Consider the following 15,699-nt stretch of genomic DNA (forward strand, 5'->3'; position numbering starts at 1 on the left):
TTCAAACCTGTCCCCTCAAATCACTTTACAATACATTTTTGAAAACTATTAGGTTAATTAAAATTCAATGGTCTAAGCCGGGATTCGAACCCAGAACCGTTAGAGAGGTAAATATGGATCGGAGGCCCAAAACCTGGCTATCGCAGTCCCCTATTTTATGAAATATAGAAATAGATTTTGCTAAACAGATTTCTTCTCCTGCGGGTAGTTTGATCGTTTTCGAATATTTTTTTCTGCCTAGTGTCTGATTAATTTTTGTTTAATCGAGACCAAGACTAGACCCACCAATGAAGATAATGTTAATCCTAAAATACCACCCAATTGACTTTTTTTACATTTGCCCGTTAAAAGAAAATTCTGCCCTTAATTTTTCTCTTTGTTTTTATCAATAAATATTTGTTTATGCTGTTTTTAATTGGGAATTCAATTAGAGGTAAACACACTTAATCCGTAATCCAAAACCAGGATAAAGGAATTTTCAATGTTTTTCTTGTTACGGAATTTAAAATGTTTATTCAGTCTCATGTGAATTCTGAAGCAATAAACTGTTTAGTTTTCATCATTGTTTACGTAATTTCAATTTTAAATTTAAAAATGCTACTTAGTACTGAGGATGTAGCACGTGTTTTGGCACTTATTGATGAAGGCGAGACGCCGTAAGACGACCCAGTAACTCGAAGGTCCTATCATGGAAGGCCCGGTTCTGGACACCCTAGGGTAAAAGAACCGCAGGATGACCGTTTCTTAATTTGAGAATTTTGCCGAAACCGGCACCTTACTGTTGTTCAAGCGATTCATCAGCTCCAGGAAGTTCGAAGTGTCCAAATTTCTGCTCGAAGAAAATTAGATCAGTATGGACTGATGGCTTTTTGCCTCGTAAGAGGACCAGAATCGACGAGAACACTCAGAGTTGCACGGCTCGCATTTGCTCGAGATCACAGCCCTTGGTCTTTGGATTTTGGTCAGCTGTACTTCTTACAGATGAGTGTAGATTTGCCCTACGATCTCGAGATGGGCGTGAAAGAGTCTGGAGAATGCGAAATGAAAGCCTGTAATTTTTCCGAGAGCCAACCTTTTCAACGCAGCTCAATGATGATGTGGGCGGGAATTTCAATGGAGAGTCGCACAGAGTTGGTTGTTGTTCGTGGAGGGTCTTTGACGGCCACTCGCTATGTGGTTGAAATTTGGAACAGCATGCGTTGTCTATCCTAGATGAAATCAGCGGCAATCCTGTTCTAAAGCACGATAATGCCCGTCCACATGTCGCTCGCATAGTACGTAACTTCAACAGCTTAACATCAGGGTATTAGCCTGGCCAGCCGTTCTCCAGACATGAACTCGTGGAACATTCATGGGATGACCTCAAAAGGCTAATGCACGTCCATACAATCCACGATCTCAAGGACTCTTCTTGAAGAATGGGCTAACCTCCTGCAAAGGGACATTTCCAGACTGGTATAAAGTAAGCCGAGGCGTCTTCGAGATGTAATTAAGGCAAGAGGAGGAAATACGCGATATTGAAATGTTAATTAAAAATCTAAATTAAAACAAATTTTATCTGTCCGTCTTTTTTCACTTTCCTTAGAAATTTACCTTTTTTACTTTTTGGACAAAGACTCAATTATTAAATGTTAAAAAACGTGAAACTTTGATTAATATATGAAAATGTATACAAATCAAGATATAATACAAATGAGTGGAATCTTTGCCTGTCAGTGTACAAAATCTATTATTTTCTCTTAGATCCGTTGAGTCAACACTGCAGTTTGGTCGTTTCCGATGAATTTCAGACACGTTGCTGTATTCCAGTGTGTTTGTACAACTGTATTTGTCAAACTTCCAGCTAAATCGTACGCGTTTAATCCTAAATCCTACTGACTGATTGTTTTATATTTAATGTACACTCAGAATTAAAGATGGCACGAGGCTGAAATGCTCTAATTGACCAAACAGGTAACATCGGCAGATCGAATTGAAATCTTTGAAACGATCAAAAAGTGACTATTATAACGTTATTACATTGCATACGAGCCCTTTGTTTTTTCAGTTTAAACATTAATATAAACTTAAACATGATATAAAAAATTAAAATTAATTTGATTCGTAATAATTCCTGCTAAATATAAATGTATAAATAAAAAAACTGTAGGAGTTTCCATGACAGCAGTTGAGTAACTTCACTCCATCTGCAGTAATTGCGATTGGTCAAAGATACACTGAATTTTCTTGGTAAAGGATATCTCCGCACATAAAATACATCTTTCGTGATGTCTGAAAAGTACGAGTGTGTTTCTTTCTGAGTAATCGAAGAAAAAGCTGCCCCAAATTCCGCCAGGGTTCAATCACATACGATTTAAGCCTTCGGTTTGATGTTGGACGATGTAAAGGTTAAATTACTATTTTCCCAATGTGCCATTTTTATCACGCCATGTTCTCGTTTGGAATGGTGTTACCGTGGCGTCACATCCGCTAAATGACTCCTAATCTTCTAGTCAATTTACACACCTATTTGCAGAGTGAAAAAATTTAAATAAACTAATTAAGTATTTAATTACCCTAACATAAAAACTGATATGTACCTTCTAAGTTACATTCTCTTTTGTCGTTAAGAAACGGACATAAATAAAAACGGAATAGTAAAATTAAAGCAGCACTTATCGGCTTATCCGTAACAGGCGTGTAGTGTTTTGTAAGTTTAATGCATCTTTTCTCGAAATCTCTGTTATTTAAAGTAGTTCATCTAGGGTCTACAGGTTGTCTTAGATCTGAAATAGAGCACCTCTGACCTTTACCCTTTATTGGACATCTTCACGCGATGCCATGAATCAAAACTCGCCACATTGTCCTCACGATAATCAAAAGCAATCGTCTGGTCAGTTTTATTTCTCGATGGCTGATCTTTTTACATAGAAAACGCGATCACGCGATTGTAAGAGTTCTGAACTTTAGCTAGTTGATGGAGAATAGATAAATCTGTGAATTTGTTCCAACCAGCCGACAATAAGATTATTAGGGCTGAAATGAGCGCAGGAGTTGGAAGTCCTCAGGGGAGATTAAGTTAGATTATACAGGAGCCGGCGTCTTTACGATCTGTGTACCACGACCAGTATTGGTCTATGCTTCTCCATGTTTTATCTAGAGCTTGAGGCTGTTTACCAGACCCCAAAGCTTTTTCAAGGGCTCCCCTGTGTATCCTGCCAGGCCCTGGCTTTTCCTCTCCCAGGATTAGGTCTCAGCCTACCTAGGACTTCGCACCAATGGAGGACGTGTTCCGCTGTATCTTCTTCTTCTTGGCAATATCTGCACAGGTTTGTTCTTCTCGGCCACTCCGAGTCTGGTCTTCCGGAGTCTGCAGTGTCCGGTTAGCACTCCAACTGTCCTAGATTTAGTAGTTCTGCCGTTAGTTTCTGCGATGATCCTCTGCTAAACCTTTTCGAATTCCTCTATTCCCGGGCTACATCCCATTGAGCGGAGGACGTATTATTAATCTTTTGTCTAATGGACCGCGTTTTGGGCAGTTTGGTAAGCCACGAAATGCTTCAAGCCAAGAGGTGTCCTCATTAACTTCGCTTGGCACATTTATCGGCCTATTCGTTGCCCCTCTGCCCGTGCAGCCAGAAAAGGCTAATTTTTTTATTTTCCTCAATGTCTGACAGGGCTCTAGCGCAGACCCAAACGACTCTGGACTTTACCGCCGATGCGGCAATTGCCTTCAATGCCGCTGTCTGTCCGAGTAGATGGCTATTCTTCTATTAGCAATCTCCAGCCTTTTTATCTCCTTAATCTCTATCTAGCCACAGTTTCCGCCTTAAAGACAGAGCATATTGTCCAAGACTGATATGAATTCTAGTCCTTGCTTTATTTCCATAAATGCCAGCTCCTGACCCATATTCGGTATAAACCAGATATGGTCGGCATTAACAGGGATCCCTTTTTCCCAGTCTCCTCTACACAGTTTTTGATTAGACTTTTTTTTTAATCAAAACTGAATTTAGGGGTCATGGCATCAGTAGGCATCCCCGAAGTTCTCTCGAACTGAAGCTCCACTCGAAGCCTAGTTATGTGAGTAGGTTATTGGAGCCTGTCTTTGCATTAGCTTATGAATTGTGACTCTAACCTCTCCCTGGATAAAGATATGTATTGGTGGTACACTAAGGACATCCAGGGCAACCGGGGGTTCTCATTGCCTCAGTGCCCAGGCGTGTAGATGCCCAAACACGGCAGATCTGAACTGCCCTTAGCTGTAATGACTTAGTCCACCACACCACTAATCCGTAGGCTATCATGAGTCTAACAACCGCAGTGTATAGCCATAGGGGCGTCTTTGGAATAAGTCCACAGCTTTTCCTGGAACGTCAGTAAGCCAGTACATAATCTATAATAAGGGATAAGGGTACCATTTTGCCCCCCAGGTTACCACTTGAGAGTGTATTATGCTTTCGTCAGTGTATTTATGAAACAAGTCCATAGATCTGGCTTTTTTTCAATTGGATTTACATAATCTGCAAAAGGTGAGGATGGCATAGTAAGTAGACTTTTGACATTTTCAGAACTTTAACCTTAAGCCTTACAAGTTTTTTCTTCGAGACAAATAAACAAGGAAGACAAAAATTGCTATAATCGTGTGTCTAGTATTTCTCTACGATATGAAAAAAAAATCGTTTCAATATGATGAAGATTTTTGAAGAAAAATGTACCAAATGTTGAAAAACAGTTTCGATCTAGCTCAAATCTTAAGGTTGTCACCAAATTTAAGCGGTAAAATCGTTATATATCAGTTTCCTCTTGCAGTAAGGAGTTGTTGGAAGACTTTTTTAGTTGGTAAGGTAGTTTTTTGACACAGAATATACATTAAAGACATGGGTCTTTAAACTGGGATAAGACATGGCGAAGTAAGTTCATCAATGTAGGATTTACCAGAACACTAAATTCGAACACTTCGAAAATTTATTTTCAGCACTTGTTTAGTTAAGAATCTCATTAAAACAGTTTCCTTCTGTACAAAAATGGTTCTAGTTTGACAACGACAACGATGGATAATATGAAGAAGAATACATTTTTGTAAAAATAGCACCATTAAACGAAACTTTCGTGACTTTTTTCGATCGCGTTCCAAAACGATCAATATCCATTGGATGTTTTTACTGATTTAACTAAATCGCAAAATCGGAAAGGCGCGATATTTCAGTTTGTACAGGCTGGCATGACCGGCCTCTGTAAATCCTTTATGCCATGTTTACCATCCTTTCCCCGAGGAGGAAATTAAACGGGTGTGGCCGGACCCATTTTCAAGAGAGAATCGTTTTTTCTGACCGTTTAAGCAATGGATTTTTCTTTAGCCATACATTATCTATTACTGGCCACTTTTCTTGATTATTGAGCAAAATAGGGGCAAACACGATCTATGAAAGTCACTACATAAAAGTAGATAAAGTGTACACATCTACCTTGTTTACAACAACAAAAAGTATTGAAATATAGTAAAATTTAAATAAAATAATTTTTAATTTACAGTACAAAATTTGGACCATTTGAATGAATGAATAAACTATATTTACAAAAAGAAAATACGCTTATATACTTAAGGAAGTGTAACCCAAATTTAACATAAAAATAATTCTTATCCAGCATTGATTATTACACCCTCTGCTGGACACAGTGGCCAGCTGAGTTTCACCTGAATTGAATATGTACATACAAAATAATAATGATAATAATTGCGTAAACAAAATTAAATTAGAATTAAACTCTTAGTTCTTCTCAATATAGAATTAAAATCCATTAAATTCACTAATTTCGTGGTCCGCTTGACCAATTAAATCATTACAATTAATTAAGGTTTTTAGTTGAGATGAAAAAAAGTTAATGGCACGAGAGGGATTCGAACCCACGACAATGGCAAAAGGAGGGAAAACTCATAAGGTGGAGTTGAGATGGGGAGTTGATGTCCGAGTGGATCGAGGTCACGATAGCTCAGGTGGTAGAGCAGCGGCGTATCTAGCCGATGATCGTGGGTTCGAATCCCTCTCGTGCCATTAACTTTTTTTCATCTCAACTAAAAACCTTAATTAATTGTAATAGAATTAAAAGTTATACTGCTATACGAGCTCTCTGCGGTGCTCCAGTGTATTCTTTGCAAAACCAACCAGTCTGAACAATCCGAGGATTTAAGTTTTGCGATCAAACGCGTTCTCAAAACTCTAATAGTTCCCAAAAAGGTAAATCGAAACCCCGAAAGAAAGAGATTTATATGATAGGACTTCTACGAATCATTCAATTCATAAATTAAAAATATCGAGAGAGAGGGCCAAAGAAAGAAAGAGAGAGAGAGAGTGTGTCAGAGAAAGAGGGAGACAGATATAAAGAGAAACATTAAGAAAAAGAGGAAAATATCAAGAGAGAGAAAAGAACACACAGAGAGAGAGAGAGAGAGAGAGAGAGAGAGAGAGAGAGAGAGAGAAAGAACAAGAGCGAGGAGGGCAGAGAAAAAAAGAGAGGGAGAGAGTCAAAGAAAGAGAGACAGATAGAAAGAATAAGAAAATGGGACGAAGAAAGAAGGAGGTAAAAATGAAAGAGGGAGGGGAGAAAGATAAAGAGAGAGAAAGAAACACAAAGAAAAAGAGAGAAAGAAAGAGACAGAAAGGAGGGGGAGAGAGACATGGTGAGAGAGAGAGGAGAGACTAAGAGATCAAGAGTTTAGAAAATTGGCTAAACTTAATATGGAACGACCAGGTTGGTTGTCACGGATTTGGACCAAACTTTTTTTAATGATTCTACTCCCCAAAATATTATTAGAACATGCTGTCATAGAAAATTTTTGGGTTATCACAACCAATGACGAAATTAATACAACAACAAATAATTGTCCTCGATGTACGCGAAGTGGAGAACGCACCATTTTGANAAAAAATCTAATTAAATAATAAATAAATAATAATAAATAAATATGTAATAAAACTCTTAGATATAGACTTTCTTGCCAGAGAAAAAATTCAGGAAAATCAGTCATCGGGGCTCTTTTTCAAAATCTAATTTTAGTCGCAATTAAATGAGCTTAAATCGTTATTTAGAAATTAAAAAAATATTAATGTCATTGTTGGTTAACAAAAAATAAAATCTTCTACTACACAGAACATTCTAATTTCGTATGATTTAAAAAATAGATTAATAAAATTTATCTTTTTTTTGGTTATTTTAACAAACATTCTGTAAGCAAAGTGGGGGTCTGAAAAAAGTCAAAACTTGGATTTGACCTCATTGTCGTGATTCTAGCTTTATAAAACCCTTAAATACAGACTCGCGGGATTCGGTGAAAATTAATTTTTTGACTGATAATTTCGAAGATCTTTTGACACATTTGGCTGACATCGTAGTCCAAACCCTAACATCATTTTTCTTTTTTCTCAAAACCTCGAAGATCGATTTTCATGGTTGATAATTTGTTTTAAAGAAAACGTAAAATACATTTTATAGCTGCATTAAAAATTAAAATCGGACTTTTATTTCCATTTAAAAAACGAGGTTAATTTCTGACAAAATCTTATTTTACGTATTTATTTTTTTAAATATTTTGTATATTTTTATGGTACATACGTCCTTAAAAAGCTACATTTCTCTTCTTTCAAATGTGTTTGTCGTTGAAATCCTTTTAGTAGCTTTTGAATTATATCCGTTTCAATCCGATAATACGAGAACGACTTTTTAAAAATCTGAAAAATTTTAGGGGTAAACAAATCGATAATATAAATTCAAACAAAAATTGATATTTAGGAATCTCTAGGGGTGCTAAAACGAAATTTCATATTACTTTCACGAAAAAAGTTTGTATGACCTAGTTTACGTGAAAAATCTTTGGTTTTTTGATATTTTTAGGTTATTGATAAAGCCGAAGGTCGTGGGTTCGAATCCCGCTCGTGACACTTTCATCTCGACCAAGACCTTACGTAAAAATATTAATTAATTGAAGTTGTTGATAAGTTTTGATAATTTTTATTGCAATCTACATAAAAAGTACGGCACTCTCAACACGACATGCAAGAGTGGCACAATTACACAGAAAACAAACACTTTGAGCCCTGAAGATGATCTCAATAAAGATCGAAACGTTGGCACGATAGAGAAAATATTTTTCTGAAACATACATCACACCAGACCGCATCTCCCGATTTCTGAATAATAAAAAGTACTGCATAATGATTTGAACAAATAAAACGGCGAAATAAAAAATATTAAAAAACGAAAAATTTCAACTTTCAAATTTTTTTGCCTATTCACAAGAAGTGCACGGATACGTGTCCGATATTTTGGAGTGTAGAATCACCAAAAATAGTTTGGTTCAAAACCGCCAGCCTGGTCGGCCTCTTGTTATCCTTTGCTAGAAGGACTTCGTCGATAATAAGGTACAAGTAATACTTAACCATCAGCTAAGTTATCTTCTCCGACTGCAAATGCAAGCGATTAAAACTTTTGGACTAGTTTGAGAGAAAGCGACTTCACCCGACTAAGTAATTCCATCTCGCATGCACTTGAAGTTTTAGTTATTTGTTTAAACAAGGACATGCATTCAGGTTTCAAAAATAGCTTATTAATCCTATAATGAATGTGCCCAGTGAATGCTTTTAATGATTTCATATAATATGATACAAATATTTATTTGATCGTTCAAATATTTCATTTTTTATACTAGTATACATGTCATGTAGTCTTCAAGCAAATAAACGTGCAGGTTTATTTTGCTTACACATAGTTTTCAATGTTTATGTTTCTTCTCGTATAAACATTTTAAAGTTAGTAAAACAGAACTGTGAATACTGCCATCAGTTCCAGTACTCGCAATATACAAGAATTTTGACTTGAGAAACTCGATTTGCATAATTACAATATCTATGCGGTATAGATATTTCTTGAGCCGGAGATCGTTCTCGTGAGACCGTCCTATTGATTGAACGAAGATCTTGCGAGCATGACGCGACCCAATAAATAATGCCCTTATACTCTACCCGACGGACTTTTTAAACGTCCGTTTAAAAATGGTCTAACCAAGCTGGCTAAGGATTGCATGACCTGCCACGATCCAATCACCGGAGACCATGATGGGCTTAAATACTACTGTTCTTTTTTATACCTTGGTCCAATTTTGGATTTAATTTGAATCTAGGTCCAAATGCGATTTACACATTTCGTCACGTAAATCTTTAAAAAACCAACCTGATTATTCGTATATTCTCTTGGTTTGCTGTATAAGGAAAATTTACATTTCCTAATTAAAATACTATAGGCATTCAAAACCGAACCCAAATTATTTTTTTAAAGCTAATTTTTGTTTAAACTCATCAGGTGAGCAATTCGATTACTCTGTGATCGTGAGGTAAAGTTCTCGAAGGTGTTAATTAAGTAAGCACATATTTATTCTTCATGCAAAAACGTACGTGATACAATGCAACAATTTTCCAAGTTGAGGTGCATGCAATACAACTCTGAGCACAGTAGTTAATAAAAAATATGAAAGGTGCACAGATTTACATACTCAGTCAGGCATCCATAAACACACTAAAATGCATATACTTTCAACGTCAAACCTTTGTGGGAGTGCCTAAATTGCCTAATGGTTCTTGAAAACACAAGATTTCCTAAAATTGTGTGGACATGATGGTTTAAAAGAAAATGAACAGGCTGACAAACTAGAGAAAAAAGGGGCAACCATCACCCTTGGGACCAGAATCGCAACTAATAACAACGGAACGTGTGGTTAAATTGGAACTGGAAAAATGGCTTGAGAAAGAAAAACTAAAATACTGGACAAAAGCATCGTGCTCTTTCCATTTTATCTGGGGAAACGAGTTTTTTCATTCAAAATCACTAATTTTTACTCTATTTTATATTTTTAAAAAGGAGTATTGCCTGGGCGCGTTGTTAGACGTAGCACAGGCTTTCGTCAGGGTCTGGCATCCAGGCATACTTTTTAAACTTAAACGCTTCCTACCCTCTCATTATTGCCTTTTATTAAAATCCTAACTAACTGATCGCTGTTTCAGAATGAGGTGCGGCGATGAATTCTTGGAAGTTAAACAGATACAGGCTGGTGTACTGCAAGGTAGTATCCTTGGTCCTATCCTTTATATTGTTTATACTGCAGACATACCAATGCATCCTGACATTATTATCACCACCTATGCGGACGACACCGCAATCCTATCCTCTAACTCGAATCCTGCCCAAGCTACCTCCAACATACAGGAACACCTTGAGCTTGTCGAAGACTGGTGTAAAAAATGGAAGACCGAACGAAGAAAAATGCACTCAGTGTACTTTTTCGCTGAAAAAGCAGTCTTGTCCTCCATTGTACGTCAACTACAAAGAGATACCACTTTCCACTCATGTCAAATACCTCGGACTATATTTCGACAGCAGACTGACGTGGAATCCCCACACAAGACTTAAAAACCAGCAACCTAATACAAGACTTGGACGACTACGAAGACTTCTAAGACCGAAGTCGACTTTGACAATTAAGACAAAGCTAACACTGCACAAGACTTTACCAAGACCAATATGGACATATGGAGCGGAGCTGTTGTTACTGCCAAGCCTTCCAATATCCAGCGCGTTCGAAAGTCCTTAGACATATTGTTAAAGCACCTTATTATGTCACTAACCGCACTATCCACAAATACCTCAACATTCCTTTTGCCAACGAACTAATCCGGTCCAGATTCCAAACCTTCCGAACCATCCTAACCATACTTCTCGAGCTCTCTCCACTCATTCCCATCCTGACAACTCACCACGTCGCCTCAACCGACGGTGGCTTCAGGACCTCCTTGACGCCTAATCATACACACTGAGTGCCAAAAATGGCTGGCTCCTCAAAGCATGTGCTCTACCAGTGCAGTGCTGTCTTTAGTACTAGTGTTGTGCTGTAGGATATATTAATCATGTGTACATATTTGTGTAGTATACTATCATGTATAGGTAACAAATAAATTTAAAAAAAAAATTCTATTTTTGTCTGAGTTGTTTTTCCAGTTTAGGATAATATTTGAACTTTTTGTCATCATATCAGTTCGAAAAATTGACGGAATTCAGCTTCTAACCCCCTCCCCCGAATAAACCCGATCTTGCTCCTTCAGGCTACCACTTCTTCCTAGCAATGGCTTCCTTGAAGTAAAAAATCCTTGTTTCATACATTAAGTAAAAAATCAAATGAAATCATAGACATTTGAAATCAGTGTCTCTAACGTTTAACCCGATTTTCATTTTTGTACAGCTTTTTAAATCGGATTAGGGTATTTGAACGTTCTTTTACCAAGAGGAATTCCAAGACACTGGGTAGCCATTCGATTTTGAACAAATGTTTTATAATTTTTTTTCTCAATTTCTTTTTATTAATAATTTAAAACAGTATCGCAATTGCACATTTCACTCCGTATTTTATTCAAGGGAATAAATTGTTCTAAATGCAAACTTAAAACTTTGAAATTACAAATCACAGACGGAAATTGCAACTTTCAGGGTCGTTAAGTTTATTGGGCTTAGACCAAGGGTAGGAAATATTCCGTTTTTATTTTCCACCCAAGACTAATTGAAAGAACAATAATCCTCCAAATTTTCTTATTGTATAAACTAGACAATTATTTTCTATAGCTATCAATTTTGTCTATTAAGGTAGAAAGCATAATGGGACCCAGTCGTTGAAAATATGTGTAAATGCATCGAATTATGATTTATTTATATGTCAATATATGATATGTATAAGTTCTATTTTAAATGTTGTATTATGTAAAAATAGACCACATTTATTATACAATTACATATAATTATGATGCCACGATTAGATTAACTAATGGTATGTTCCAGAAGGGTTTAATGAGAAACTTGATCTCAATTTGGGTAAAGTATGATTTTGATTAATCATATATTTATCTTATTAATTATAATTGATCAACTGTTTAAAACTTTGTTGTTTAAGAATATAAAACTTATTAAATTAACTCATAGTAAATAATTATTGACAGATTGATAGCAGTAGGGTAGCAGAGTTAAAAATGTGGTGATTTCTTATGCCTCTGATGTTGTAGAAACGCCGATGTTATTGGGAATCTGGAATTTTTTTCCTGGACACATCAGTTTGTGAAATTGTGATTCCGGTCTAAATTCGAATGAATGGGGCTCTCCCATTCAATCTCGCTGTACGCGATTATTGCTAAATCAAGTCCAAGTTCTATAAAAACCCCGATTTGTCCTTGACAGTCCAGCGACTGTGGGTCGGGATCGTATCTAAGTAGGTCTCCGATAAAGTCCATGCAATGGCCGTGATTGCGTGTCGTTGCGGGGGGACTTCGTTGCGCCTTGGACCGACGTATCGGGGAAAAAGCCTACTGTCCAGTCACTTCTTAGCTCGCCCGTTCTACTATTTAAAATCCTTTTTCTCTGCTCATAAAATGGATTTATTTATAGAGGAAGGGCCTGTTTAGCATTCCGCTGAATTTCATTAACACGGAAATAACCTGACAAAAAACTGCTGGTCGATTACTTAATAAGAAAAAAAAATACAGCAACTTTTAGCTGCTCTTAGATTATACCTAGTCGTAACATGCAAAATCCAATCAACATAAATATGTAACTATTACATGTATCCGTGTAATAAATAGGTATACAATAACGAAAATTGTTATCGATCTATCCTCACAGTTTTAGTTTGTCAGAAACTTCTACAGTTCAAATTAAAAAATTGTGCCGTTTCTTCAAACCTGCGGATTGATGGACAATTTCGTCGTTTTCCATTATTTTTGGTCTACTTATCCTCACAGTTTTAGTTTGTCAGAAACGACCAAACTACAAATTAGGACTATTTGTGTCGTTTCTTCGAGGTCTGCGGTATGATGGACAGTTTGGTCGTTTCCAATTATTTTTGGTCTGCCTATCCTCACAGTTTCAGTTTACCAGAAACGACCAAACTGCAAACTTAAGATAAATTCTGTCGTTTCTTCAAAGCCAGCGGATTTTCATCTTTTCACATCACTTTTGTTCTGCCGATCCTCACAGTTTTAGTTTGTCAGAAACTACCATACTACAAATTAAGATAACTTATGTGGTTTCTTCGAGGTCTGCGGTTTGATGGACAGTTTGGTTGTTTCCTATAATTTTTGGTCTGCTTATCCTCACAGTTTTAGTTTGCCAGTAATGACCAAACTGGAAATTAAGATAAATTGAGTCGTTTTTTCAAATCCTGCGGATTGATGGACGGTTTGGTCGTTTCCCATCATTTTTGGCCTACCTATCCCCATAATTTTAGTTTGTCAGAAACGACCAAACTACAAACTAAATTAAATTGTCTCGTTTCATGAAAGTCTGCGGATTGGTGGACAGTTTAGTCGTTTCCCTTCATTTTTGTTTCGTTTCCAATCGTTTATGATCTGATTATCCTCACAGTTTTTGTTTTTCAGAAAGGACCAAATTGCAAACTAAAATAAATCGTGTTGTTTCTGCCAAATTTGTTGAATAAGTTAGTTTGTTCGTTTCCTTCCCAATGTAAGTAAATGTGGCCCAATTTAATGACTGATGGACACCGCAAATCTGCCCAGTTTTCAAACATCGCCTGGGTTGAACTACTGTATGATTTTGTCGAAAGTTATTTTTAAATTTCATGAAAATGAAGCAAAAATTTATGTGTAAATCAATTTCTCTGGAATTACTTACACCTAATAATAATATATAATGAAGCATGACACCAGTTCTATCCCTGTTAGATTTTTCTAACATTGCGAAAAATTCTTATTTTCTCAGAAAAAAAACCTGCAACCCACGCGAGGAGCTCGTGAAGACCTTTAGGACAAAATAATGGCACCTCGCCAGTCAAACACGACAAATTATTACCACCGCTATCGACAGACTGACATTTCCATGACGTTCTTATTTAAATGCTATTATTAATTATTAATTTTTATTTTTAACCTTTCTTAATGAGGGCTGATAGATACGAAATATTGCCCTTTTGGACCAGTCTGTATTGGTTAAAATATAAATTTTATTGTTCTGATCCATTTATTAACGTTAACGATCACCCTTTGCTTATTTGTAAAATATAATAATTAGTTTAAAAAAACTGTCCTCAAGATTTGTTATATTTTTCTTTCTGTTATACGGCAATAATGATTAGTTTGATTACAGATCAAATCAAAACTGATTAATAATAACAATAATGGTAGTCGTTTTATCAAAATCAGTAAATATGTTTACAGTGTTCGACAACTAGATTATTATGATAAGAATATCTTTTTGACTTAGTTTGTGTTATTTATTTTAACACTTTTAAAAGTATAGTAGAAAGTGTAACTTACATTATTTCTGGCAGTGACATCGCAGCCCAATTCTATGAGGCGATCAAGGTAAGTCGTCCGATTCTCTTTGACGGCGTACATCAAGGGTGTCATGCCCGTCGTCTGCAACAAAAACAAATTAAATTACTCAGATTGTATGATTCGTTCGTTTTAAAAGGCAAAATTATTAGATTAGTGGTAAAAGCTATTTATTTTGACGATCAAACCTCAGCCTTGTACAGTATTGAGGAATTGGCCAATTGGGATTTGGTTGATCTTTATCCGTTTACAGGTTTTCTTCAAAACCGACGAAAATACACAAGCTTTGACATTTTTTGTACAAAATCTAGAGAGAGAAATTATTGGTCTAGAAAAACACAAAACTTTTCCCTCTCAGATAATAAAAATTAAATTTCATTCTATCTATGAAATTGCCTAGATGAAAATGCTATAAATGCTCAATATGTCAACATTTTGCTAAAAAATGAAGGCAAAAATCCTCTGGAAGTTTAATGCTCTGGAAAGAACTTTCTAAAACCCATAAAAATCCAAAAGATATAACTTCCTACAGATCTATCTTCGATTAGTCTACTTCCTATGTCCAAAATCCTCCTACGTATTCTTGGTCCTTCCATGCTTGACGCTTAATCCACGTACCGAGAAGAAGCTCAAGGCTTTAGTGATGTATTTATGCTGGTGCATACTCCGCATACCGTGGATCCAAAGGGTTAAAGAAAGAGTGCTTCGCAGAATGGGCAAACCAAAGGAATTTGTTCATACATAGGTCAAGTGATGCATGGAGTGTGCTATGAATTGCTCAGGTTAATAATGTAAAGCAAAAAGGGAAAGACGGGAAAACGTTCAGTTTGGAGGAAGGAGAACTCTTGGCTGAAGGACTTGGTGATTTGAATGCTAATCTGTGGTTTCAGGGCTGAGCCCATCATGGAACTAATGAAATAATTCACACACAGACCACTGAAAATGGCTAAATGCTGAAACTGATCTGACAGACAAAACCGATCCGAGAAGACAAGACGTGTATATCGTTTTGCCAAGCTCGTTATAATGTTTCTTTATGTATTTTTTGAAGTCGTGAGGAGTAGACAAGAATGAGGTAGTTTAGAAAAAGACCTTTTTCATTTCTTGCCTACGTTTCTACCTTTATTCGGGTCATCTTCAGGGGAAAAAGTGTGGTGCTCTTCTTGTGGTGTCACATTAGTGTGCTATACCATAAGAATAGCACCACACTTTTATCCTGAAGATGACCTGAATAACAGTCGAAATGCCGGCAAAAAAAATGAAAAAGTACTTTTTCTAAACTACCTCATTCTTGACCGCTCCTCAGGAATCCAACAAAAAATTGCTATATAAAACAGTGTTG

At 36.4% G+C, this 15,699-nt stretch overlaps 1 protein-coding gene across 4 annotated transcripts in view; it reads right to left on the reverse strand.

The window, feature by feature from the left end:
* LOC106668444 (serine/threonine-protein phosphatase 6 regulatory ankyrin repeat subunit B) overlaps window positions 1-15,699 on the reverse strand; it is a 67,624-nt gene that overhangs the window by 32,725 nt on the left and 19,200 nt on the right. For all 4 annotated transcript variants that reach the window (XM_024230313.1, XM_024230314.1, XM_024230311.1 and 1 more), the window contains exon 3: window positions 14,340-14,441. In XM_024230313.1, the coding sequence (XP_024086081.1) occupies window positions 14,340-14,441 (102 nt within the window). The remainder of the gene's footprint in view (window positions 1-14,339; window positions 14,442-15,699) is intronic.

This window comes from Cimex lectularius, unplaced genomic scaffold (assembly GCF_000648675.2).
Source record: "Cimex lectularius strain Harlan isolate CLEC.00 unplaced genomic scaffold, Clec_2.1 scaffold277, whole genome shotgun sequence".
Lineage (NCBI taxonomy): Eukaryota > Metazoa > Arthropoda > Insecta > Hemiptera > Cimicidae > Cimex > Cimex lectularius.